The sequence below is a fragment of the Hirundo rustica genome, chromosome Z, assembly GCF_015227805.2.
Source record: "Hirundo rustica isolate bHirRus1 chromosome Z, bHirRus1.pri.v3, whole genome shotgun sequence".
Taxonomy (NCBI): Eukaryota; Metazoa; Chordata; class Aves; order Passeriformes; family Hirundinidae; genus Hirundo; species Hirundo rustica.
Window position 1 is genome coordinate 9001689 of NC_053488.1, and position 26715 is coordinate 9028403.

The window sequence follows — 26715 nt, forward strand, 5'->3', positions numbered from 1 at the left end:
GATTTTTAACATTTTCAATTCATCATAAGTATAAAGCAAACAAGTATTGGTTGAGTCTATTCTCTGTTGGTCAATACTGAACAAAATTAGGTCATGATTCTTGTTTCTAGGCAACCATTTACTTCCAATTAACTTACTTAATTTGTCTTTATCTATCCTAATGAGGTCTAAAATAGATTGACTGCTGTTTAGGACCACATCTTTAGTATCATCTACACTTTTTACACAGGCTAGTGATGATTAGCTATACAGGATTTCCAGCACATACCCCTCAAATAACTTCCCCAAAAACTTCTTTCCCTCCACCATGGAAATCTATTATGTAAAACATATTAATGAAGAAAATAGCGGTGAAACAAAAAATTAATCTCCAGGTGTCAGGAAGAAGTCAAGTTCTCAAGTAACAAGCCAGTGCATAGTCTCACGTTCTTTGGCTTGCAAGTAAGAACAGAAACTTACTCATAAAAAAGCATGTCTTGTTTTTAATTCATAAAGAAATGAAAAACATTTAAATAGCCTTTCATAAATCACTATACATCAAGTTAGTCTTCCTGTTATCTGCCTCTGACATCCACTTCAATCCTCCTACAACTATTGTCAAAACACCCTTCTCCAACTTCATCCTTCCACCTAACAGCTTTCCTTCCTTTTCCTCTGAACTGGGTACACATAACCAGCTGATGTCTAGTCTTGCTATTCCATATCAGTAACCATTTATCATGCAAAAAGCTCTTATACTTCCAGAAAACCCCTCCAGGAATCTCCACTTAACTACCTTGTACTACTTCCAAAGGTATTTGGATATAGTTTCATTTTTTCAGAGAGAAGTGTAACATCTAATAGCCATCACATCTCACAGAGCAAATTTAAACCTCTTGCTGAGACTGTTTTCACCATTTATGTAAAAATTAGCACATGACTTGCAGACAATCCAGAAAGAGTATACATGCTGGACTTACATCAGACAAGTAGGCAGTAGCGGCAGCTGAGGCCATCACTTCATCCTCTTGTAATCCAGCCACATTGCTCAAACCCTTCTATCATTTACAGTGAAGCAGCAGAAAGAGAAAGCCATTGCCTGTTTTCTACTTGCTCAGTGCATAATAGGCATGCTCACCTGAGTTTACACTTTCCCTTTCCTGTGAAGCTTTTTATTGCAAAGCCAAAGTCCAATCTGAATTTCTAATGCAAGAAAATAATAATACTTAACACAGTGAAATTCTAAGAAGATACAATACTAACTTTAAAAAGCATCTGTTTGTTACAAACAGACAGAAACTACAAGTTACTTCCTCATTTATTACAGTGAATACCTAAAGCTGGTTTGGAATGAACTCAGGCTGTCATAGTTTTGAAATTAATGCAGGGGAAGCCTAAGTCTAGCAACTGTAGAATAGGCTGGGCTTTGTCAGATACCTATATTTTGGCATGACTTCATACACATGACTGTTTCTGGCAGTGTCAAGGTCATCAACTCATGTATGCAAAGCAGAAGAATGTTCCCTGTTTTATAGTGTCAGAGAAAGTTTTTCCAATACAAAGTTTTATGCCTATTATAGACAGGTGTAGAAACAGAAAAGATGTCTTTACCCAAGTTTCTTCTCCATTCCAGGATCAGGTATTTAGAATAAAATGTAAACATCAAATTCATAGAATCATAGAATAAGTTTTAGTTGGAAGAGAAAAAGTTATTTAATCCAACCCCAACATAATTCAGAAGGCTCCAGGAAGCCAATATAAAACTTAGCAGACAAGTTTCGTTACCACATTAAGATTTTCATAAGCACTTCAGAACATTACTCTTCTGTATTGAGTGTAGTATTAGCCATAGGCTAATCTGACTTAATTACTGCCCAGTGAAAGAACTGGCTTCTACAAAAACAAATTACAGTAAATCCTATGCTTCTGGAACAGATATAGAACATAACACTTTCATTTGTGGTTACAAAATGGTTTTTTCCTCCCCACACACACGGATATCCATTTGCTGCTAACATAACTGTACAATCATGCAGGCATTTTCACATACAAGTAATAGCAGACATTCTCCTGCACTTCAGTATTTTGGCTACTCAACATTGTACAACACACAAAGACACAAACTAAAGAGTAAGAAAACCAAAAAGTCAATTAAATTGTCATAATTACCATCAGTACTTTTCTAAATCTAACTTTTAAATCACCACATGACTTTTTATCAACACATATTTTTGTCTGTAATTACTGTACTTACAATTATCTACCTTGATCCAAGACTGCTGATTTATGCAGAGAAAGGTCTCCCTCATGTGGAAATCTGCCTACCAACTGTAAAATAAAAACTGCATTTTGCTTCTTAATAAAGGTTCCATTGCTTAGATTTGCAGGTTTATTTGGGGAAAGTATCACTTACTGTATATTTACAAAGTTTTCATTCTTTGGAGCTATTATTACAGTGTGAAAGAAAAAAAAAAATGTTGATAAAATAGAATTACAAGAATTTTAAATGTATAAAAAGACAGCAAAATATTGTAACCAAAAGAATGTAAGGGAAATCAATCTAGGCAAAATTCATACATTTTGGGATAATCTTGTATCCATCGGTTTTGTCAGCTTTCCATTCTGGCCATGCTGAATACTGTTCAAGATGTTTTCATACATGTGACTTCCATGTATTGCCTTTTCATGACCCAGCAGAACTGTGGCCTAAAATTTAAAGTGACTATAAGAGTTAGATTTGACTTAACTGTGTGGTCTGGTAAGACTATAGAGTTAATCTGTTCTGGCTAAAATAGTTATGATTACTCACATCTAGCTGGCGCAGTTCCAAAATAAGTCTGTTCAGCTTTTCCATTTCAGAAAATAATTAAGCTTATTTTTAACTCTCAAATTTCAATACTTCAAAAGAAAAAAAAAAAGGCAAAAAATAAAATTTCTCACTTCGAGAAACACTCACAAATTGTGAGAAAAATCCCAATTTCAGGGGTTTTTTTCCCCTAAAACAAATGGACAGCTTTGACCCAAAGTGAATGATATCAGTTTTCTTTTGCTGAAAAAAATCTTTTGAGTTCAACAGGCACTTTTTTTTATCTCACCGTTGAACAAAAAAAATATAGACCTCTACCATGTTTACAACTGTGGTTCAAATGTCTAAAATGTACTGGCTAATAAATAAAATTTAAAAGCTCTTCATATACATGCTGTAATAGCAAAACCACAGTAAGATATGGGACCTAAGACACAAAAAGTGCACTTGGATTAATACTTTATTTGGATGGTGTAGAGCTGGCTTGTAAGCCTAATTTTTCCTGATTTTGCAGAAAAACAGCAGAATAATTCCTTGATTATTTTCACACTCCCACAGCTGAAATATTTGAATCTATTGCACCTTTTTGTATATCTGCATGCCACACTGGAAAGGAACAGGACAAATTTTATTGGCCTTTATCTTTCCCATCAGGGATATCTTATTTCCTTCCTTCCTTCTTTATTTGTGTCTCAAAATACTTAAGAAACCAACTGAAGCCATTATAATTTTTCAAGTACCATATTTCAGTGTTGATATAATTTGGAAAACAAAGATCTGATTTGTAGTCATCAACAGAAAGAGTGGTGGAATAACTGAGAAAGTTACAGATTTTGGCTAATTTTCCCCTTTTTAGTTATACTATATGAGTATATAAGTGGTACAAAAATTTAACATAGATCAGAATTGGGTCTAAAAGTACCACACAAACATCTCTGCTGTTAAGGTATCTAGGGCAGATTCTCAGTCTTGTAATTTGTCAGGTAGCGGGACTGAATTCAAACAATGACAAAATCAAACAGAATTCCATCAGAGACACTGGTGAGCCACCAATACAATAGAGAATAAGAATAAGAATTAAGAATAAGAATAAAAATGAATCTTTATTGCTGGTTGTATTCTTTTTATCCCCTTTAGTTTTAAAATTAATTCATAAGACATAATTTTAGTGCATCTCTTAAAAGAGAAACATGGCATTAAGTCCTCATATTGATTAGTATTAACTAGTATTATTATGTAACAGTTTAAAAAAATTACCATCCAAATTCCTCAGCTTCTGCACATCACAGAACTCTTTTTCCTGATGTGTTGAATTTTGTAGTTCTATGAAATTTTGTTTTAAAAGTCACATTTTTATTTGTACAATTAAAAAAAATCATCAAAAAATGATGCAGTTTCCCTAGAATGATACATAGTTAAAATGTGAAATACAGTGACATTTCCAGCTCATTCCATACTTATATGCGTTACAAAAGAATCCTAACTTTACTGAACACGTAATCCCTTACTCAATAGGAAAGCTCTCTGGCTTGGTTTACGCTCCAAGAAATTTTGTAGCATATCCATTCCATCCAAAGATCCTCCGGGCTTCAAAATGAGGTTTCTGTATCTCATCCCAGCCTGATAGAAGGTAAAGCAGAATCTTAGTACTTATCTTTCCCACTGGCCCTTTTTCTGTATTTGTTGCATATTTTAAAATCTATTTTGATGATAAAACAATAAATGTTTGATGATAAAATAATGGTAAAGCATCTTTCCTCCTTCCAGATTTCCCTAATACCAAATTACAATATACCAGGATATATCACAAGTATAATTCAGATCTGCTGTAAGAACTCAAGAGAGCAGAAATTAGACCAGTTCTAAAGAAATTATTTTTCTTGTGGTTTTACACTGGCTTTGAAGCTACAATCACAACTACTCTGAAAACATGCTATAAAGATAACAAACACACAACCTCCTCAAAATCTTCAGTGAAGGATTACCCCTGTGACTGACATGCAGGAAGAGGGAACTCAACATCCTTTCTCTAACTGATGATTTCTCTTTATTTAATCTCTGGATAACAGAAATGATACTTTAGAGATAAGATGGGTATTGTGGATAAGACAGCATTGTGGAACGGCATGGCATTACACCCATATAATATACATAGCTGTATATATCACACATGCAAACACATCTAACCCACGTATTACAGTATCTTAGAGAAAATGAGACTTAACAGGTTTCAGTAAGAAAGATTCCTTTTAAAAAAATTAATGAAGTTCCTGAGAAAAGAAGCAATGAGGAGTTTCTTAACAGGAAGTTGTATTTTAAGGAACATATATATATTTGGAGAATTCTGGGCTTCTGAGACATGACTACAAATGAGAAAATGTTATTTTGGATGCACATGTCCCAAATGCTTCTGATATTTAAGAAGACATTGTTCTTCTGTTTAGTCAGTATATATACACATATACACTTCCTGCACAACTCAACAAGACCACATTGCTTCCCCATGACTTGTTGAGGATTAGGACTTTTCCTTTTGTTTCTCTCTCTCATAGAATTTTGTCCCATATATTGTTAGGAAAGAATAACTACCACTACTTAAGAAAACAAAATATGTCGTTGGGTGTCACAACTTTCCATTGAAATGGCCATGGCTGGAGGTGTGTCAACACAGAGAAAAGGTGAGGGGGCCTCCCTGGAGGTTTGGGGCTGGGCTTTAGGTCAGTCTCGTTTCTGGGTTCAGGGGAGAAGGGAGTTGTCTGCTGTTTTCCCTGCTGCTTGACCCCTTGGAGCTCAGAAATCATGGTTCCACACCGGTGGTGCCAAAACATCAGAACTGGCTCCCGCTGGACCCGGCGTTGCCACAGCCACTCCCGTGTGTTGGATTCCAAGATCCCAATCTTCTGTGGTTTCCCTGCACTGCAAGTCTGTCTAATTATTTGTTTGCTTGTTTGTTTCCCAGCTCTTTGGGGGGTCCAGAGGCAGCATGTGGGGTGTTCCCATATGGGCCACCTCTCTGCATTGCAGTCCCTGCCCGGCCGGGAGTCAGCAGCGCCCCTGCTGGCTGTGTCTGGAACTGCACCGAAGGGGGAATTGATTAAACTGCCGGGATGAGACTGTTCATTGGGTTCTGTGGGGTTTTGTTCATTGTTGTTGTTTGTTTGCCTTGTTATACACATACATACTAGCAAAGAACTGTTATTCCTTCTCCCATATCTTTGCCTGAAAGCCCCTTAGTTTTAAAGTCACAATGATTTGGAGGGAAAGGGGTCATATTCTCCATTCCAAGGGAGGTACCTGCCTTCCTTGGTGGACAACTGTCTTTCAAACCAAGACATGACTGTACTGTAAAAACAAGCAAAGGTGTTTTTAAGTGATGGGCTTCCAAAACTTAATTGAATTGCTATTTGCATTGTCCTAATCACAGCTGAAAAAAAATTTAAAAATTTAATAAGTTTAAAAAAAATCACTGAAGTGTTAGTCACTCTTCGTTGTTTTTGTGAGTTTGCTGAACCTCAGCAGCAAATGAATATATTGTTCCTTGTTGTTTATAAGTATTTTTTTGAGTAGACTCGAGTCTTTTCTGGTGTCCCTTCAGAGCCAGAACACTGCTCAGTTCTAGGGAGATCAGAAGTTAGTTCAGATAATGTGGGAGAATTAATGAGTTTGGCTACCAATTAAGTTACAGTTAATTGTTTGTGGAAGAATTTTAATACGTTCAGTCTCTGAAACTAAATTGTATAACTGTTACTCAACTGAAAATTGTAGAACTGCTGCTCAAAACAGGAGGAGAGATTTAATTCAAAAAGGAAGAAGTAAGCCAAATTTCTATGAGGCCTAGTCATAATACCCTAACCATTTTCCTTTTCTGCTGTTCTGAAGTCTAGTCTAAATCTAGATATAATGAAGTACAAGTAACTACAAAAACCGTACTGGTATCTAGCATTTGTTTATAAAAAATGTTTGTCCCATCCTGTGGGATGCTATCACAATTATTTGGGCTAAAAGAGAACTGATTTGAAAAGATAGGACTGAAGAGGGGGAGAAAAAAATCTCCACAGCTATCCCTTAAGTTATATCAGCACTCACACAAAGTGTTTGTGTGCACATATGCCAGAGAGTGAGTGACACACATCAATAATCACTTTTCTGCCTGACTTCTCAGCCTGGATAACAGGCTTCACAATAAAAGAGGCACTAGCTGTCCTTCAGCTGCTCCGCAAAAATATTCACTTTTAGCATAATTAATTTATTCTCAAAGCCTCCCATACACAGGCAAAGAAAACAAATCTTCTCACAAAAAATCAGAATAAAAGACATCCCTCAGGAGAAGTAAAGGTAACAGAGCCATTTTGCAAAATATAGCTTAGGGTTTTGACTATACAGTCACTCAAAAGAGACTTCTGAGACTAGACAGTAAAACTGATGGAACAAAAGTGTGATGGCACTGGAGATATGTGGGCATGTCAGAACAAAAAGCTGACACAGAGTTTTGCAAGTTTGGGATCAGCACCCTTTATCATCTTTCCCAAATGCTAGCAGCATGCTGCAAAAGTCAGCTTGTCTGACCCCTCCTGAAATACCATTTTTAAGACCCATATGAACATCATTTCATTAAAAGTTTTTTATTTATTCATTTAACTTGACACATCTTCTCTACTGCTCTTATTTATGAGTGACAAGATCCCCAATGAATAAGAAAGTATGCTTATTCTCATATGTACCTGTCATGAATCCGTATCCCTCCAAGGTCAATCTTAACCTCCAAACCCTATGTCACATCTTCTCTCAAACTGTGAAATTGGCTGCTTTTCTTCATAAAATCCCTTTTGGGTTTTGTTCGCCTAACCACTGCCTCATTTTCACAGTCCTACCCCATCTACTCTTTTGATTCCCTTCTTTGTCCAGATCAAAATCTAATCTTGTTTACTGCCTCCATCCTCTAGAGGGATGGACAGTTCTAGAAGTTCTGGTTGCTGTGATAAGTATAGGGAGGAAAGAAGGCGAATTCCAGGAGAGGAAAAGGACAGTAATGCATTTTCTATTCTTTCTTTTATTTCTCTCTTGCATACTTTTATTGAAATGAAGAACTAACGCTGGCAGCTGAATCAAGGACACAGTTAAGAGGATGAGGAAACCTAAAAGGTCTTTCCCATGATAAACTCACCTATCTCTTCTGCAGCACCTCAGCTCAAGTCTAATGCTATAATCTCTGAAAAACATTGCTAAAATTGGCAGGACTACTAGCCACATCATTAATTATCCTTTTTTTTCTGATGGAGGCAGAAGAAGATGAAGAATTATGCTAGGGAAAAAAAAACAACAGTAAATCTAGAACCTCTTAATGGTTTGGACTTCAAAATGGACCTGGGATTTAAACTGAAGATGAAACAACTTACACGTTATGTGACAGAGAAAGCTCAAAATAAATTCAATTTTCTAAATAGTAACTGTACAAAAGGACCACACAGTAGAGGTACACAGAATGTAATGGAAATGCCAAATAAATAGAGCACCACTATCATACAAGTTTCACAGCAGATGAATATACATCTGCTCTTCCAGTGGAGGAATGTTTTTTCAGTCTATATTTACAGAGGAAGGCATTAGACAAGGCAACACAGTATCTCATAAGTACTACAGTATTAAATATACAGTGACATAAGAATTGTATTAAAATGCAAGTGTTCTTGGAAATTTTAAGATGGTTTTCTTCAAGTTACTTTTACACCTTTTTTTGTTGTTGAACTGAACTCGACAGGTACAGAAGTAGTACTTAAGACATCATATTTAGGGATCATGACGGCAATAAATGTGGTTTCAGAGACAAAGTGCAACAGAAGAGTTTATCAAAAAGTATTCATCACCTACCTTTGGATTCATTATTCCTTCTTGCTTAAAGCAACTATAAAAGATATCCATGGAAAACACTTCACTCCACAAGTATCCATAGTATTGACCATCATAACCTCCTGCCAAATGTCCAAAAGTAGCAGGCATGTTTGTTCCTTGAAAAGTAGATTAACATCTTGTTATTGAACTCAATCACAGTTATTTCTTTGATGCATACAGTATCTCAGCAATAAAATAAAGAATTCTGAATCAACTACTCTGAAGCTTTCAGCATAAAGGGCCTGAGTATGCCCCAAATTGTTGAACACAGTCTGTGGAAAACAAAGAAAACTCAATTTCCCATTTTAGGCTACTCGTACTTTCAACATTGACATGACAGAACATCTAAAGTGTGTCACAGATTTGACAGAACATGTTTTTTGTATGCTGAGCATTATTGAGAAAGAATGTTAAATCAAACCATTTGGGTATGCAGCATAAAAATTTCACACTGACGTACCTGGGGTGGCAGGAATTCCTAGAATCTCCATACAGTATTTAGCATATTCATCCGCTGGGTCAACAGACAGCTTTGTATGCAGCGCCTGGTCAACTTTGCTCAAAACAATCTGACGAAGGGTTAGAAGGCCTAATTGGGTAAAAAACATTTAATTAATGAGCATCAAAATAGCTGGAGTTTCATTTGCATCTTTCCTCTAAAGACATCAACATGCATACTAAATTATCAGAATTTTTGAGTTACATAATTTCCATCAGAATTACTCCCCTTACAAAGAGTTGAGAAGTATAGTTTTAAAGGAATTATCATGCTAAGATCCCTCTTCTTGAACATTGCTTTCCTCATAGACCAAAACTAAAATAAAGCAGATATTTTAAAAGCAAATTTTAATATAAGCTTTTTTAAAGAAGCTACAAGATATGAACCTTTAGTCAGACAAAATGCTTACGCAGGTAGAGTCTGTGCAAGACACAAGGACAAAGACTTCTTGTTCAGGATACGGAAGGAGTATGAAATAAACAGGAGCAGCAGTTTGGAGATACATATAAGGTCTACAACAATGCTGTCTGGGATATGTCTGTTTAGTAAATTTGCAAATAACTTTCATATCTTTTAAATGTTGCATGCAAATCAAATGTAGACGATACATGTAGATATATTGTGTCTTGCAGAGTGTCTGTTCTGGAGTACATGTAAGATTAAAAAACCCCACAAAAACCACACCAGACCACAACAGACTACTCTCCTCCACCCACCCCACACACCACCAATTTTAAACTAGAAAAGCTTACAGGTTAAAAATTTACACGTAGAGGAAAGGTATTTTAGTCTTGTAGGTAGGTTGGAAAATCAGAGCTGCTACTGTTCCTGCAAAGAGTTCTATCTGTCATCATAACCTTTTTTAGTGGGGCACCCACACAAATAAATCCAGAAAGCCAGTGGCAAGTGTACACACAGAGGAAATTTAATAGGCTTGTTATGTTTGTCAACTTTTTAAGTTATATATTTTATACATACACTGTGGGTAGAAAAGGCAGAGAGATACCTGTATTAGCAAGTCTAGAGGCAGCAAGTTTCTCTAGCAGAGTGTCTCCAACATGGGTAGCATCTTTATAATGTCTTGACATCTGTTGTAGTGGCTCTTTTTCCCACACCCAGTTCTCAAACATTTGTGAAGGTACCTCTACAAAGTCTGTTTCCACATTAGTTCCACTAAACCTTGCAAAATCAGTCTAGAAAAAAAAAAAGCCATTGAATTAAATCAAAATAGAAGCTAAGATTTTTAGCAGAATATAACATTTCAGATGTCAAAATTTCAGTTTAAATCACAGGGAAAGGAATAATTTCAACAGACCAATAATAATATTTTAAAATGAAATTTAAAGAAAGGAGGCAAAAATCAGACATAAGACTATTATCAAGGAATAAAGTAGAGTACTCAGTAGTTATATACTGCATTATCTACTGGTATAGAAGAGTACTTCATTTTTTTTTTATTATTGATTTTTACCTTTTAGGTTATGACAACAATACAAATGTTCTCATGCTGTCTTGTGATAATGATATAATTTGTAAATTATTATAGATTTTTGCTGTATTACCCCAAAGTAAAACAATAAGCTCCAACTATGCCCCTTAAAAAGTTTATTATATTGCAATCTACCACACTGATCGACAGACTTTACTTAACCAACTTATTCTGTTAAGCTTCACCCTATTTATCATAATTTGTAATATATGTGGTTAACATGTAGCACAATTTTTTAAACCAGTAATAGATGGACTGAAATAAATAAATCCTAGCAACCATATATATGAAAAATTGTCTAATCTGACATTTTGGTAAAAGAATCTTTCTTCTGAAAGCCAAGCACATTAGATCTTTTTTTTTTTTTTTTTCACTTTTAGTACCAGCAATAACTTCATGTTTAAGAAGCCCCACTAATACCAATTTTGAAGAAAATTTTGTACAGTTAAGAAGCTTCATTAAAATACACTCCAATTCCAAATATTTCTAAGAAGTGACCTCTGAAAGACAATTGTTCAAATACACAGAAATTATTTGGTCTCACAGAAACATAGCATAATAAAGGTTGGAAAATACTTTTAATATTATCAAGTACAATCACCAACCCAGCACCACCACCATGCTCACCATTCAGCTGTTAACCTACATCCTCAAGTACCATATCCACACATTTTTTGAATGCTTCCAGGGATGTTGACTCCACCATTTCCCTGGGTAGGACATTTCAAAGATTTACAACACTTTCAGAGAAAAAAAAAGTTACTTATATCCAATCTAAAGCTTCCCAGATGCACCTTGAACCATTTCCTCTTGTCCTGTCATTGATTGCCTGGGAGAAGCAGCTTGCCCCCCCATCTGGTTACAACCTCTTTTCAGGTAATTGAAAAAAAGCAATAAAGTCCCCCCAAGCCACTTTTTCTCCAGGCTAAATACCCTGAATTCCTGCAGCCACCCCTCCCAGGACTGGTGCTCCAGACCCTTCACCAGCTTTATCACCCTTATCTACCCTCACTCCATCACCTCAGTGTCTTTCTTGTTGGGAGTAGGCCAAAAACTGGACACAGCCCTCGAGGTGTGGCCTCACCAGTGCCCAGCACAGGGGGACAATCCCTGCCCTGCTCCTGCTGGCCACACCATTGCTGATCCAGGCCAGGATGCCATTGCCCTTCTTGGCCCCCTGGGCACACCCTGGCTCACGTCCAGCCACTGTCACCAGCACCCCCAGGTCCTTTCCAGCCACTCTGCCCCAGCCTGTGGAGCTGCCTGGGGTTGTTGTGACCCAAGGGCAGGACCCAGCCCTGGGCCTTGTTGAACCTTATGCAACTGGTCTGCCCAGATCCCTCTGCAGAGCCTTCCTGCCATCACTCCATCCCTTGTCTTATAATAAGTCTACCTCCTCTTGCCAACCCAATTTTTTTTCCTTGTCATCAACAGACTAACAAAACATTTTAAGTGCCAAAAGAAAAAGAATTGTCCTCTCTAAGAGCTGTTGATATTCTTACAGTCTGTTTTCCACTGGGAAACAGATCCTTACAGGATTACAGGCTTTTGAACTTAATTTCTTGCAGGGTTACAAAAAAAAGCATGTATAATACAGGACATAACCTTGAACTGACACCTGTGCCACACGCATGTGTCTTCCTCTCCTGTCTGCAGAAGAGCAACACAAAAGGAGTAAAACTTTTGGCTACTCTTGCATCCTGCTCAAATCCATAGTTGTAGACTGGCCTTTCTTATTGTCTTTGCTGAAGAGCAGCTCTGAAGAAAAGCTAGGAAGCACCAGCTTCAGGGAAGAAATGGTGACAGAAGTGGCTAGAGCAAAAAGCAAGTGGCCTTCAGAGACCTTCATTTACCCACACCCAAATACACCACACTAACAAAAAACAACAAGACATTTAGTACAAGTTACTCCAAGAGCTCTCCTTCCTGAACAACATGAACAAATTCCCTCCCTGCCCTGATCTCACTCTCCAACTGTATACTTACTTTTCCAGTATAATACATAGAGTATCAGACCTTCACCAGCAGCTCACAAATCCAGTGCAACAGTCTCATCCTTGCTTAGCATTTGTCATGTCTTAAACAAATTGCCGTATGAAACCGGACAGCGCTTTGTACACATGAAATCCAGAGGAGAGGATGTTCTTATGTGGGACTAGCCAGTTTGCACACATGCAAATAGCTATCATAGGAGAAGTGAGCATGGCAGCTGGGCACACAGAGAACACCAGAGCAGTGCGAGAGACAACTGGAAAGCAGGCCTCTCTGATCTGACTGCAATTCCAGAGCAACTGAAGTACATATGCATCGGAATTGTTGGCTTCAACTGCCCTGGAAGGACTCCAAAACACCGAGGCACATTCTCAATGGCTGTCAAAATGCTGCAGTCAAGTTTGTACTGTTTTTATGCAGTGCCAAATTGTGTTACACTTACGAACACCTTCTATATTGCCTAGGTTTTATTCCTCATTTTTTGCTATCAGAAGCACCTATGACAGCGTGAAGATGACAAAACAGTAATTGTATTTTTACTTTTAAGATGATTCAAAAATATCTAAGCAAGTCCACCTACTTATTAACTCTGGATTTAATATATGGAATTCTGTGATGATGTGATTTCTTTATTCTGCAGTCCCAGTCTCTATGATCGTGGCCAAGAATTGAAATCTAATGCGGGCCATTTTTTCTTGACTTAATTATTTTGTATTTATACAGAAGATGAAGGAAGTGGTACACAAAAACCTAAATTTGCATAGATAGATAACGATGTGAATTTTTTGGTACATGAATACTGACACCACCTCTTTCTGAAATGCAAAATTTTCTTTAGGCTAATAATAAATTTATCATCTGGCAGTATCAATTTTAAATGTAAGTAAAAATGAAAATAGAAGTTTTACAACTTTACTGGTACCTTAACGGAAAATCTGAAACTACCTTTAGTCCCTTCTGGTCACTGCAATAAACCTAACGTGTCAGATGGGAAAAAATAAAATAGCTTAGGCAAGACCTGTTTTATGCTTGTGATGTCAAAAGTGATAGGTCTCAACAGTAACAAATACCAAAATGCTGGAGGTCATCTAGCTTCAGAAATTATTTTCTTTCCTAAGTATAGCAACCATTTTTGTTTCTCATAACTGGTTTCTAATACCATACCTCTAGGAAACTATAAGTAATAAAAAGCCATCCGAACAAAGCCATGACTGAGCATCTTCTTCACTTCACTTGTACCTGTGATGAGTGAATAGACTCCTGCATGATGTAAATGCAAAAGTACATGTTCCTACAAAAATGGTTTTCCAGAAGAAGGTGTACTTATTTCTTCAGTTTTAAATAAATGCTAAAAAAACCCCAACCTGATGCTTCAAAAAAAAAAAATAAACAGAACTCTGCATATGCACTTTACTAAAATTAGAAACCACCAAAACAGAACTACACTTTGCTTTGAGACAGTGGAGAAAGAAACACTACTAACCTGTGCACATATCTGATGCATTACGTGACCAAATTCATGGAAGTAAGTCTTTACTTCATCGTGTCGCAGCAATGATGGACGATCCGATGCTGGCTTTGTGAAGTTGGTTACCAGAGCAGCTACAGACATCAATCTGTTTCCATCAGAGAGAAGACAGCCGGGTTGTAGACCAAAGCAGGCTGCATGCCCATACTTTCCCTCTCTGTGAAAGAAAATATGTCAGACCCTATCTTCAAACCACAAGCCTGCTCACCAGAATGGTGACGCCTATTCCAGAAGGGTCAGCGTCTCTACACAAAGTTTTACACAAAAAACATACTTATTTTCATGACTTCTAAGATTCAATAAGTTAAGTGCACAAGCAGAAAAAAAAGCCCCTTCTACTCTCATACTAAAATCACAACATTTCAACATTCCCAGCAGCATTCACAAGAATCTGTTTTTCACTGAAATGCTGAAAGTATATATACTTCACATATCAACTGGTTTTTAAACTGCTAGTGCAACAGGAAGAACTCGGTTCTGTTCTCTGATGCGTTTTTCTTTTTTTTTAATTACAGGAGGCAAAAGAATGCATAACACTGCTTTTTCACAGTGATGCAAAAAATTCAAAGTAATTTTTCTTTAAATTTTTGCCATAAGCTACTCAGTTAACTACTCAGATTAAGTCAGAGGAGTCTTACTGACACATACCTTCAACAATTCACATGATATACGTAAAGGTGGAAGCAAGTGAACAGGTGAAGGAGATAAGTAGGTTAACGTAAAAAAAAAATAAAATTAAGTACTACTATATATATTGAGTAGCTTAATTTTCTTAGGCCAGAAAACCTTAAATCAACTTACAGTAAAAAAGAATGTCAGCAAATTTAAAAAATGCTAAATATTAATCTAAAAAACCCTCCACCAAAGCAAACAAAAACCCAGTGACAGCCAAAAACTACTAGCACAAAATAAACCCTGTCAAACCAGTCTAGTCTCCTAATCTTTGACAAACACAGATGATACTGTAAATAGCTACAAAGACAGCTGGAGAGCTACAGAGATCAACATGAAAGTAAATCTGAATGTGTGCTCAACAGGAATCTATTCTTGATATTGATCTATTTGGTTTAGAAGTCTGGACAGCAGACTTCTAAAACAGACATGAAGCGTAAAGAGGAATTGGGAGAAACTAGGAACACTCAGCAGACAGAAAAATAATTAATTTGAGCAGGCTGCAGTAACACTTCAACAGAAATGAAAATTAAAATCCAGTAGTAAGCTAGGAAGAAGAAAAGTTCATAGATGCAAAAAATTACAGACTACTGACTAGAAAGCAGTAGTACCAAAAATATGAACAAAGGAGCAATGCTCCAGAAAATGAACATAAGCAAGAAATATGGAAGTACTTAAAAAAAAAAAAAACACATTAAAAAATCTGAACACAGTCCAGAGGAAAACTTAATTAACACAGTATTAATCTTGTCAGTGGAACACATATTTACTTCCAAACATTTAATTTTAACTAAACAAGCAGAAACCCATTAAGACAAATTCCATTTTAAACACGTAAGCAAAACACAAAGTCATTACCTGGGATAAAGATCCAAATAGAACTGCCCTAGCATTTCTCCTGTTGATTTATCCTTTACTGTATAAAGAGTAACACTCTCGTGCCAAACATGAGCACTTTCTATTTGCTCAAATTCAAGTCCCAGCAGCTTCTGGTAAATATTCAGTAAACCTTCTGTAACAGCCTCAATTGGGAAGTATTCCTTCAGTTTTTCTTGATCTATGGAGTACTTCAGCTCTTCAGTTTTGCTCATATAATAATGAAGATCCCATGCATTGATTCTTCCATCATAATCAAAGTTTCTTTCTTTACATTCCTTCTTCTTCAGATCTAGAATGAATTGTCTTTCTTCCTCAACCAAAGGCTTTAGCTTTTTACTCAAATCATCTGCAAGAAAGATTGCCTTGGAGTCAACTTCCACATTCCTTACCTGTAAAATATACTCAACACTTCAAGCACATACTCCAGGAGTGGGTGTTTTCCATTCATCCACCAACAGTAAGCAACATGTGTTTTCTTGACCTAAGAAGTCTTAATTGCTGGCATGCTATAATATAATATAATGATACAGTATTCCTTGTAGGCCTTAGAGTGGTGTGAAGGGTTTCGGTAAATTTAGATTTTTTTTTTCCAAGACATCATAAATGAAAAGTAACACTAGATACTTATGCTTGAATCCTTTGATTTTACCTCATGAAATCTCAGTATTCCTTATATGTTTCTTCAGCTACAGAGAAAGACTGCAACTACTGTTAGTTACTGAAAGGAAGTGCAACACAAAATTCAATATTTCTAGTTAAAATCCTATACAAAAACCATAAGACCCAAGAATTCGTGCCTATAGGATGGCTGGCTTCTACACTAGCAAAGCTTCTGGATATGTAAGTCTATGATTAAAGTTTTTCCAAAGATACTTTCCTAGAACAAGAAGGCATCATAGCACTATGAAGTAGACATATTGAATATAAAATATTTAAGCTTACTGAGACTTCCATACAGTACATTCTGTACTTATTCTCCTGTAAGTATTTCCGGTTTATAAGTATTCACATTAATGTTCATTGTTGATATCTGGAGTGTAAACTTTAGGAATTGTCACTCCTCTTTCTAGGAAGGCTGTAATGCACTAAATGCATTTACATGACTGAAATACTGTTTGCAGCTTGTACTGTGCTAAATTCATAAAATGTCATAGGAGAGAATGCTCTTCTTCCGAAATGTAAGATCAGCTTATGAACATTTGATTTAAAACATGAATAGATAAGAGCAAAGTAGAGCAAAACACATTGTCATGCCTGTAGCTAAAGATATATCAAAAGAACTAAATAAAAAGTGACAATTAATTTGATGTATATTCTCCCCCTGTGAGAACTATCATGAAACATGAAAAGTATCTAATCTCATTCTGTAAAAAACAGCTGCTAACTTATGTGTAAGCATCAAAATAAATGAAAAAACACAGTATTACAGCAATATAATGGACTAAAAAGGTCTATAATACTCCAAGTACACTTAAAAACCATAACATCTAATAATAAATCAAAAGCAAGTATTCATTAATTGTCAAGGATACTGAAAATTGATATTGTCAAATATGGATCTGATCTCAGGAAGGAGCATTTCAGGAGAAATGCAACAGAATTACGGGTTTAGAAAGAAGAGCATTTGAACACCTTTATTGAAGAATAAACACAAAACCCATGCTACCACCAAACACATCTTATTTTTGTAGTAATTTATTTGGGGGGGGTTACTTGTATGATACATCAATATGCACGCCTAAGTGGTGTTAGGACACAGTAATAAAAGAACAGAGAGTATTCAGTGGAGCTACCAGAAAACAGAGGTCAACTCTTCATCCAAGAGTCCACTGACATCAACAGATGACTCTAAATTCATTCATAAACTGCTATGTTTAAAATTTTCAAGATACCTCTGTTTTCAGATCAAATTCCATTACAGGGCTTTTGAATTCCAGATTTAATCCCTCACTATAGATTTAATTTTTAAATTCAGCTCATTGAAATTGCATCATCTCATACAGTAAACTTTTGTTATAGTTAATGCAGCTGTATCAGAAAAAGACACCAAGGCTACAGATGCACAAAAAATTGGGAACAAAAAGCTGCAATTCTGATGGAGCCTCTTGAACTGATAAAATTGCTTCATTTTACTCTAGTTCTAAATTAGGGTAACTGCATTTTGGGGCAGAAAAGGGCTTATCCACTTACTTATACTAGCTGTCACAAAGCAGTTATTATCAGAATTTGCCTTGTGCTTTTGATTTGGAACAATTTCATTTATACAGCTATGATCTAAAAAATATGTATGCCGGAACAGAGACAGTAGGGTTCCTTTTCTGGCTAAACTTCATGGACACTGTGACCCAGTTATGCATTTAAATTAATCTTGGTTCAGAGGACATGCTACTAAATGAAATATACAAGTATTGCTAATAAATATGAACAAACCTAAGAAAGTTGTTACGTTATCTGTGCTCTTTGCAGTGTTTACCTCCAGAACAAAGTTGGCATGTGTATTATAACCAAGAAGCTCTGCTACTTTTGCCCTTAGTGGGAGCAACTGCTGCAGAATTTTTGTGTTCTCCTAAAAAAGAAAGCAGGCAAATTTGTAAAATGAAACCAGAAAACGCATGTTAACAGAACAATTATTTCAATATCTTTAATCCCATGAAACAGAAAATATTTCAAATGAAACACTTTCAGATTAAAATATAAAATAACCTAAGTTTAGCTAGATTCTTGGAATATTTTTTCTCAGTGTTTGCAGGTAGCTGGTTTTCTAGTTGACCTCATTCATTATGCTCCTTATTATAACAACTTATCTTTTTTTATTAAGCAAAATATACAATATTTTCTTTTCAGTTGTGAAGAGTTTATTTCTTTTATCAATCATTTACATATGAAAGACAATAAGGAAATTGCTGACAACAGGCTTAATTGCTTGTTAGTGATGAAGAGAGACTGGCAATCTATTGTGCCAACGTTCAGAGCTGGTTTGCAAATTTTCCTCTTTTGCCACTCTAACAGTAGCAGTCAGAGAAAGATCTGAAATGGAAAACCCCAGACCTTGACCTAAATGTGTTGAAGAATCCTCAAGAATCTGAAAATGTAACTGTGTAAACCTCTAGCTCCGGAAAAGTGAGATATATCAGGAGAAAAAAAATTAAACACTAGATTCAAAGACTGTCACAGGGTTTTATCATTGTCTCTTCACGTGTGACTCGCAAAGTGTTCCTGGTGCCATTTTATCTTACCACATTTCCAAGCATTTCAAGCACAAAAGCTCAGTTCTGCTATTGTTCTCTAATGTATGATTGCTACAATTGTCTGAATGACATATGCTCTACCTTTCACTGTTTTTTTTTTTGGTAGTTTGTTTTTTTTATTTTGTACCTGTCTAGTTGTGCACACATGCATTTTGTTAATTCCACATCTCATCATCTGTATTTATAATCAAAATCTGTTCTTAAATAACCCCTCTCTATTCCAAAGAATCCTAAAGGACTGCAGAAGCCACAATGAGACATCCTTTTCTATGAGGAAAGTGTCAGTAAGCATCTGTAGAACACTGTAGGGAAATTTCACAAAAGATCAAAATCCCACTTCCATTAACAGAACCACTTAAATTTTAAGATACATACAAATAAGCACACAGAGGTAGATTGTCAATTTCTAAGGTCGCAGGACATCAGAACAAATTGGAGCAAAGCACTGTTAAAGACTGCACTGAAAAGCTTTCATTTCAGAATACTCTACAATGTGCAAAACTCAAACATAGCATTTGAATGTCTAGCTTCATTTTCCAACTTTGTCACTGCACTGTACACAACGTACCTCTTTGCATCTTGAGTTAAAGGCAGATTCCATTTTTCGCCTGGTTTCTGAAATGCAGCACTTCTTCATAACAGGAAAATAGTGGGGATACTTTAAGGTAATTTTATATTTGTCTTTCTCAGTCTTCTCTAAACTGTTGATAAAGTCATCAGGAAGGCCATCTATAGAATACAATTTAATAAAAGATGTTTACCAAAATGATCTACTCGCCTCTGTTTTCGTGAGACTGTTTTGCTGCAATCTGCTTTGACATCAGAAATCTCCACAGAAGTATACCTTCCTTTTTACAACTATTTGCTAGAACTTTTTTCAAATTCTACCAAGCAAAACAAAATTTGGAAACTCTTGAGAGAAAAAGAGAAATACACATAAGGCCACCAGATAAAAACTGAATAACATAAAAAATATCTCTTGTTATTAGAGTGTATTTTATGTGATGCTCCTCAGATAATGAATCCCCAACTTCTTTGTCTCATGAAATCTCTAGCTTGGTTTAAACTACTGAATTAGTTAAACTTTATTTCAGGGCTAAAATAGCTTTTCCAATAATTATACAGGGGATTGCTTGATGGTAACCGAGAAAAGGAACGGAGTGAAGTTGTGCTAAAGGAAGTACGACCAACATTCTAATTTGATGCAAGGCAAAAACCTCAGGAAGCAGAAATGTATGAAGACACCATGAACACCTGCAAAAGATAACCCTGAATTGATTGTGGAGAAGGACTAAAAAGGAAACAGAAAGGACTGGGAAAGTTAAAATTTCACTTGATCTAACCATCATGCATGGGGCAAAAACCAGTTACTCCAGTAAAACTGGAAGGTTGGAAAAACAGAAACAGCAAGCATCCTACTCACCAAGTTCCTCCTTAGAAAATACAAGAAATGTATTTTCCTCATTCAGGTTTTTGTTAAAGTCGATACACAGCTCATTCATTTTTTTCTTCATTATCTTTATTTCCTGTATTGGGTATAAACTGAACTTAGTGGAGAAACAAAAATCAAAGCTGGCAATTTTTTATCCTGCACATGAAAAACATTTCAATTTTTTCAGATAGACTCTTTACTAACCAACAGTAAATACCAGGACTGAGCAAATAACACACTGCAGGTAGCATCATACTTCACACCCTGTCAGTCTTCCTTTTATGTTTCTTTCAGTCCTGAGCAATATTGTGGCCAAGAGCTATAGCTCCAACATTTTAAACTCAGCTTAGAGAGGACTTAAAAGATTAAACGTATTCACTAAACAATTTTATGTGCTAACATTAAATTATTTTCTTTTATTTGAACAGCTAAATAACAATTTTAAGTGTAAAAATATCCCCTGAAGTCAATGAGAATGAAGGGAGTAAAAAAGCAGACAACCTACGCAAAAACACTGTTTTGGAATTGTACAGGTATGGTATGACGGAAAGAAGAGGCTGCTCTCACAACAGAAAGCCATTCCAAAACCTCTTTGAAAACCCTGATAGTCATATTTCTGAAACATTTTGTAATATATCTCACAGCATGTTTTTACATGCTATTGTCAAGTTCAAATAAACATAGTAGTTACCAACAGGAGAATGCACACCAAATAAAAAACTAAATATAATTCTACTATTGTCCCCTAAGGAATTTCAAAGTACCTTTAGAGGCATCAGTTATATGAAAATACACATCAAACTGTTCTCACTAGTGGAAGAATGTGGATGAAGATTGATTATTTTCTACCAAGTGTTAAGTCTATTCAACAGTCAGAAATAAAGGTCATAATATGGTCAGAAGTATCACTTAGAATTTGAAGATAACTCTGTTGGCATCTGTAGAATCCCACAAGATAAGGGCTAGTGTGTGTGTCTCAAACACCAAGAGCAGGGTGGCTGTGGCACCAGCCAAGGACTGTAGGTAACAACAGCCAGGGACTGTTGGCAATAACAGTCTGTTGGCTTATCTATAAAACAGCACCCCAGCCCATGCCCAGGCGGTGCCCCCAGGACTCTGGACACCTACACAGCTGGATTGATCCTGGAGGCATGAATGGTGTCTCTCTCCCTTTCTTGTTTCTCTCTTCCCCTCTTTAATTAATCTCTCTGTCTTTTCCCTTTCACTCCATCCCTTTTATCCAAAACCCACTCCCATGTGCTTATACTAGGTCAGGGATTAACGTACCAACTTCCACACAAACTATGTAGGTATACTAATAAAAGTTTGTAAGCTTTTGCAGACCCTCTGATTTTGTTGTTCCTTTCAACCACAAGTATCTACACGAATCTTGGGCGTTTCCTTCCCATTAAGGGTAGGATGCCACAGCATCTCAGATGCTGACAATTTTACTTCCTGATTTTCTGAAGTGACAATTGCTTTTTAAGTCAGTTCTACCTTAATGAAGAAAAATTCTCAGAGGAGCTTGTTTTCTCCCCTAACCTACTTTGATTTTTTTTTTCAGGTGGAATGCTAAAATCTTGGACACATTTTTCAACATCAATTAACTGAAACTAGTGTAGCTGTGTATTTGCAACAATTATACATACTTCTGAATAGAAATGCAGGTTCACTAGTAACATTTTTCAAGAGGTCTCTTCCATAGAAATCTACTTTAGGCATTCTCTATAATCGTAATAAATAATAAAACTTTTTCAGCTAGGCTCCTTTCAGTCTCAAGGCTACAAGGTGATGCAGACCAGCTCTATCTGTAGTGTATCATGGGTGTCTATCAGATTAGTTTAAAAACCTTCAAGTGATTGAGGTTTAAAGGAAGGATCTGAAAGTAAGAACAGTTATGATTAGAGCAGCAGGTCGAAATAAATTCAGCAGGTCCAAATAAAATTCAAAGATATGCTTAGTGCAGCTAATCAACCATAAATTTCTCCCTCCAACAGTTTGTAACATTTGCTCTATTAAAAAATAATCTGTATTTACTTTTTGCACTTCTTTAGGAAGATGGAGTCCATTTCTTCTCCCCACTTGAACAGATTTCTCTAGGTATCGCTTTGTTTCAGGCTTTACATTTTCAAGATCACAGGTTTGCTGAAATGATAGTATAGAATAACTGAATTTTTAGCACATTACAAAAACCATACCAAGCATTAGAAGGGTTTCATCAGAGCTGTTCTTTAGAACACTGTCATATTAAAAAAGGGAACATCCTAGATTTTAATGTGAAGAACTTCCCCCAAACAGTTACCTTATTCAATAGTATTCTTATATTCATGTAGAATGTTTTTAAAATAATATTCTTTTACCAAGAGTCTCAGCACATTTACATGCTGCCATCATGATAAGCCCTTTCAGTTTACAGTACACTTCAGTTCACAGTGTACTTAGGCTTCTTCTGTAGAGATAGCTTTCTTTTATGTAGTTGAAGAAAATCAGTGCTATGAGATTACACTGTACCCTAAAAGCCAGAAGGATTGAAAAAAACCAAAAAACCCCCAAAAGATTAGAAGTGTCAGTTAGGGATATCAGATGGCATACAATTTGAGCATATTTGTCTTGTCCAGAACCAAACTATCAGTGATAAAAATAAAACAGTATCACAGAAAATTCTGAGTTGGAAGGGATGCACAAGGACCATCATCTTGAATATATTACACATATGAAATTTGGGAACTTTCTAGAACTTTTTAGATTGTCATGGTTGACGATTTTATACAACATTTCATACTTGTTTTGGAGAATCTTGCTACTTTATTCCAGGAAGAAACCTTCAGACAGAGTAAGAAACAAAACCTACTTAAAATTCCAAGAACAAAACCTGAAGCAGCTCTTTACATCAGGCTGTTTCCTGAGGGCATGTGGGTGGAGAAGACTGGCAACATTCTTGAGCATGCCTCTACTAGTCAGCATGTGCACATTATGAGTAACAAAATTTAAAATGACGGTTTCACTACCAATTTCACCTTTATTCCAAGTTTCAAACCTCAAAGTACAAAATTTTCAAAGAATAAGATATGGAGCGTATTGAACAACATAATTTTATGTGGAATTTTTTCCCCCTAATGTGTGGGGAAAAGGAAGTGATTACATTATTTTAGTATCTTCTTAAATTCAATGGGGAAACCTCAAACATTTCCCCCCATGAACAGCTCTTCAAGTAAGCATAATTTAGAAAGAGTATTATTGTTAACTTAGAAAAGTGTAATCCCCATTAAGGGGAGTTAAAACATTCTGCATGCCACTGAGGTCAAGTGCTCATCTCTTAGTATGCTGTGTTATAAATAACATGGAAGTGTGAGGGCCCTCATTCTCCTCACTCCATTTTCATCTGACCCCATGAAGGATCATGAAACTGAATTAATCTACCTGAATTATTTCCCTGGGATTTCCCTAGTGAGACTGTGAAAAACCTGATTCAAACCAACTGTGTACTGCTTTTTTGAACTGCTGAAATAATTTCAGCCAAAATCTGAATTCTTTTTGTGGAAATTCTTTTTTCAGGAGTTCCTGGTGCCTGACTTTTTAACTGAGAGTTTCTAATAAGAGGAAGTGTTAAAAATTTAGCAAAAATTAACCAGAACTTTATGATTTGGAAATAGCAATATTTGACCAGTCTGGCACTAAAGGAAATTTCACTTTTTTTTTGAGAGCAAAGCTCTTACCACTTTCAGAGTTACTAAAAATGGATATATACTTGGAAGTTGCATCTCTGGCAAACTTAGACTAAAACATGCTTGCATGGTGCAGTTAAGAAAAATTTCTTAAAAACTTAAATGGAGACTTAATCAAATATTCTGTTATAAAGGTCAACAATTACTGCAAAGGAAAATGAAATAGGAAAACACCAAATGAAAAACAAAATTTAAGAAAGTAATAGTAGTGAATAATAGCAATCAGTTTTCACTACCTATTGTCAGATAGTTCTGTAAATTAAGAATAGATAGATACACAGATATGTTAGATTAGTTCTCAATATATCTGTGCATTCTATAGTGGAGGGTGGGGAAAATCACAGTGGATAATACATATAAATCAAGCCATTTAATTACTAGCAACAGAGCAAGGGAAGAAGAAAAAAAATCAACATAAAGTACAGGGGGGGAAATCAACACAATGCACCATCTGCAAACACACAACAGAACATACTCAAAATGGAGTTATTATATACATCCACAAACATGTAACAAAAATACCCAGCCAGAGGAGAATACTTGAGAATTTCCCTGGAAAACACAGCAAAAGAAGACAATGGTAATGGAAGGCACTTTAGTACGGTTCTGCAAGCATTATTCTGATTCCCAGTCAAGCCTGCAAGAAACACACATGGTGACTCCAAGAAACAGGGCTCCAAAATCCTATGAGCATTACAAGAAGATTAAAAATCAGTGAGGTTGAGAGAAAAAAAAAAAAATCATATATAAAACATAGAAAAACATATATTCTTTCATTATCACGTAAGATAGCTTCCTTGTATTATACTTATATTGCACTTTTAAGAAAATTATTACTAAATGTCACCAGACAATGGAACAAAACCAAATATTCTTTCTGTTTGAGCTACAAAATAAACAGTACAAAGAATATGAGATACCTATAGGTGCTCGATTAAAAGAGAAGCTAAGGAGAAACACAAAAGGGATAGAAACTAGTTCAACAGTAAATGCATCTTTTAACACTGTTTTGAGGTTGAAGAAACAAATGAAGAGGATACAAAGTAGTTGTCTTTAATTAGCTTCACCAAAGGCGTAATTTCAGAGGAAACACCCCATTTATATGTTCTCATTTAACTTCATAACTTGAAACAACTTTTAAATTCAAAATTCTCAACCTTTCCAATAAAGCAGAATTTTGGACACAATTTCAATAGCAATATAAGCCAATATAAGTACACTGCTGCATTGCCTTTTTTCTTCCTTCCCACTTGGAACAAGCTCAGCCAGTAGAAAACAAAAATACTTTTTCCTAAGAGGTTTCCCTCTTTTAGTTCAGATTCCTTGTATCAGTTCTTTGGAAGACTAGACAAAAATCAATGGAGAGAAAATTGCAATGGAGAGAAAAGGATGCACAAATCTAGATATGAGAGGCAGAGAGTAGGAACAGCATTGATACACTGTTGATACACTGTTTTCTGCTGTATAACAGTGCTCAGACACAGAACAGTGGCACAGACACAGAGGAAACACAAAGTCATCTTGAAAAGCACTGTGTCTATCAATTAATTTTAGATAAATTTAGATACTTGTTACAACTGGTGCAGACATACTGTTATTTACCTGTAAATAAAAAATCTTCTGAAACACGTCCTCTCTCATGCTCATCTCCACATCAAAATTTGACAGTTTTTTGTCAGCTTCTGTACTTGCTAAGCGTATCTCCTTGTCAGGGGAGACGTGCTGGGGGAAATCCAACATGCTTCTTTCTACTGTTTAAATAAGAAGCAATGAACACAGAAGGATAGATATGCTTTAAGGATAGGGAACTTTCCCTCTTCTGACATTTATAAAAGGCATAAAAAATTATCCAAAGCATCTTGACACATATAGCAAATAAAGTGATTACATGTAATATAAAACTGAATAGGTGAAAGGACAAAACCACACACCATTGTAACAAATAAAGGTTTTACAGAAGATTTCTAAACCTCAAGCCAAATTATCCCATCATCTTCTACAAAATCAGCTGAATGGTATATAAATACATTAGAAATGCTTCATCTTCCAAAAGTCATGTAAGTGAAGACTGACTAGACTGACTTTTTGTAGCTGGCACAGACGCTTCCATGTTAGCATTTTAAGTCAGAAGCTCTGAGTCTTTCAAACATGCCCATCTGTCCTGGTTATTTTTACATTGTTATGAGCACTGTGTCAAATCCCTATGTACAGTACTCTTCTGTGCTTAAAGAGAAAAAAAAATGGTAATCAGGGAAGATGGTGTCCATGCATTCTGAGCTTCCACACATTAGAAGCTGAGTAATATTACTTTCTTAGAATATAGTTTCGAGATTAAGAAATCTTTGCTATTAAAGGAATATTACATCTTATAATGACATTGAATAGATATCCTAAAATAGAAATGAATATGTTTAATTGAAAATCAAATTACAACATCTCTACCACCTACCTTTCCAAAAGTAGATTTTATAGTAACAACATATTAGACTGACTTAAAGCTTTGCAATTTTATGTGATATGCAGCCATTTTATAAAGCTTTGAGACAGATTCAGAAATGCAACCATGGGCATGTGATC

The 26715-nt window shown here is 35.8% G+C and overlaps 1 protein-coding gene across 2 annotated transcripts in view; it reads right to left on the bottom strand.

The window, feature by feature from the left end:
• Positions 1-1690: 1690 nt before the first annotated feature.
• The window catches only part of NLN (neurolysin), a 38591-nt gene continuing 13566 nt past the window's right edge, over positions 1691-26715 (bottom strand). The window contains exons 3-13 of one of the 2 annotated variants that reach the window (XM_040090313.2): positions 25741-25889; positions 22451-22558; positions 20405-20507; positions 19550-19710; positions 18164-18299; positions 15713-16079; positions 14138-14339; positions 10180-10366; positions 9135-9263; positions 8654-8790; positions 1691-4405 (exon numbers count right to left, since the gene is read on the bottom strand). In XM_040090313.2, the coding sequence (XP_039946247.1) occupies positions 4271-4405; positions 8654-8790; positions 9135-9263; positions 10180-10366; positions 14138-14339; positions 15713-16079; positions 18164-18299; positions 19550-19710; positions 20405-20507; positions 22451-22558; positions 25741-25889 (1814 nt within the window). In that variant the 3' untranslated portion in view covers positions 1691-4270. The remainder of the gene's footprint in view (positions 4406-8653; positions 8791-9134; positions 9264-10179; positions 10367-14137; positions 14340-15712; positions 16080-18163; positions 18300-19549; positions 19711-20404; positions 20508-22450; positions 22559-25740; positions 25890-26715) is intronic. The other variant, XM_040090314.2, reaches the window with a different exon arrangement.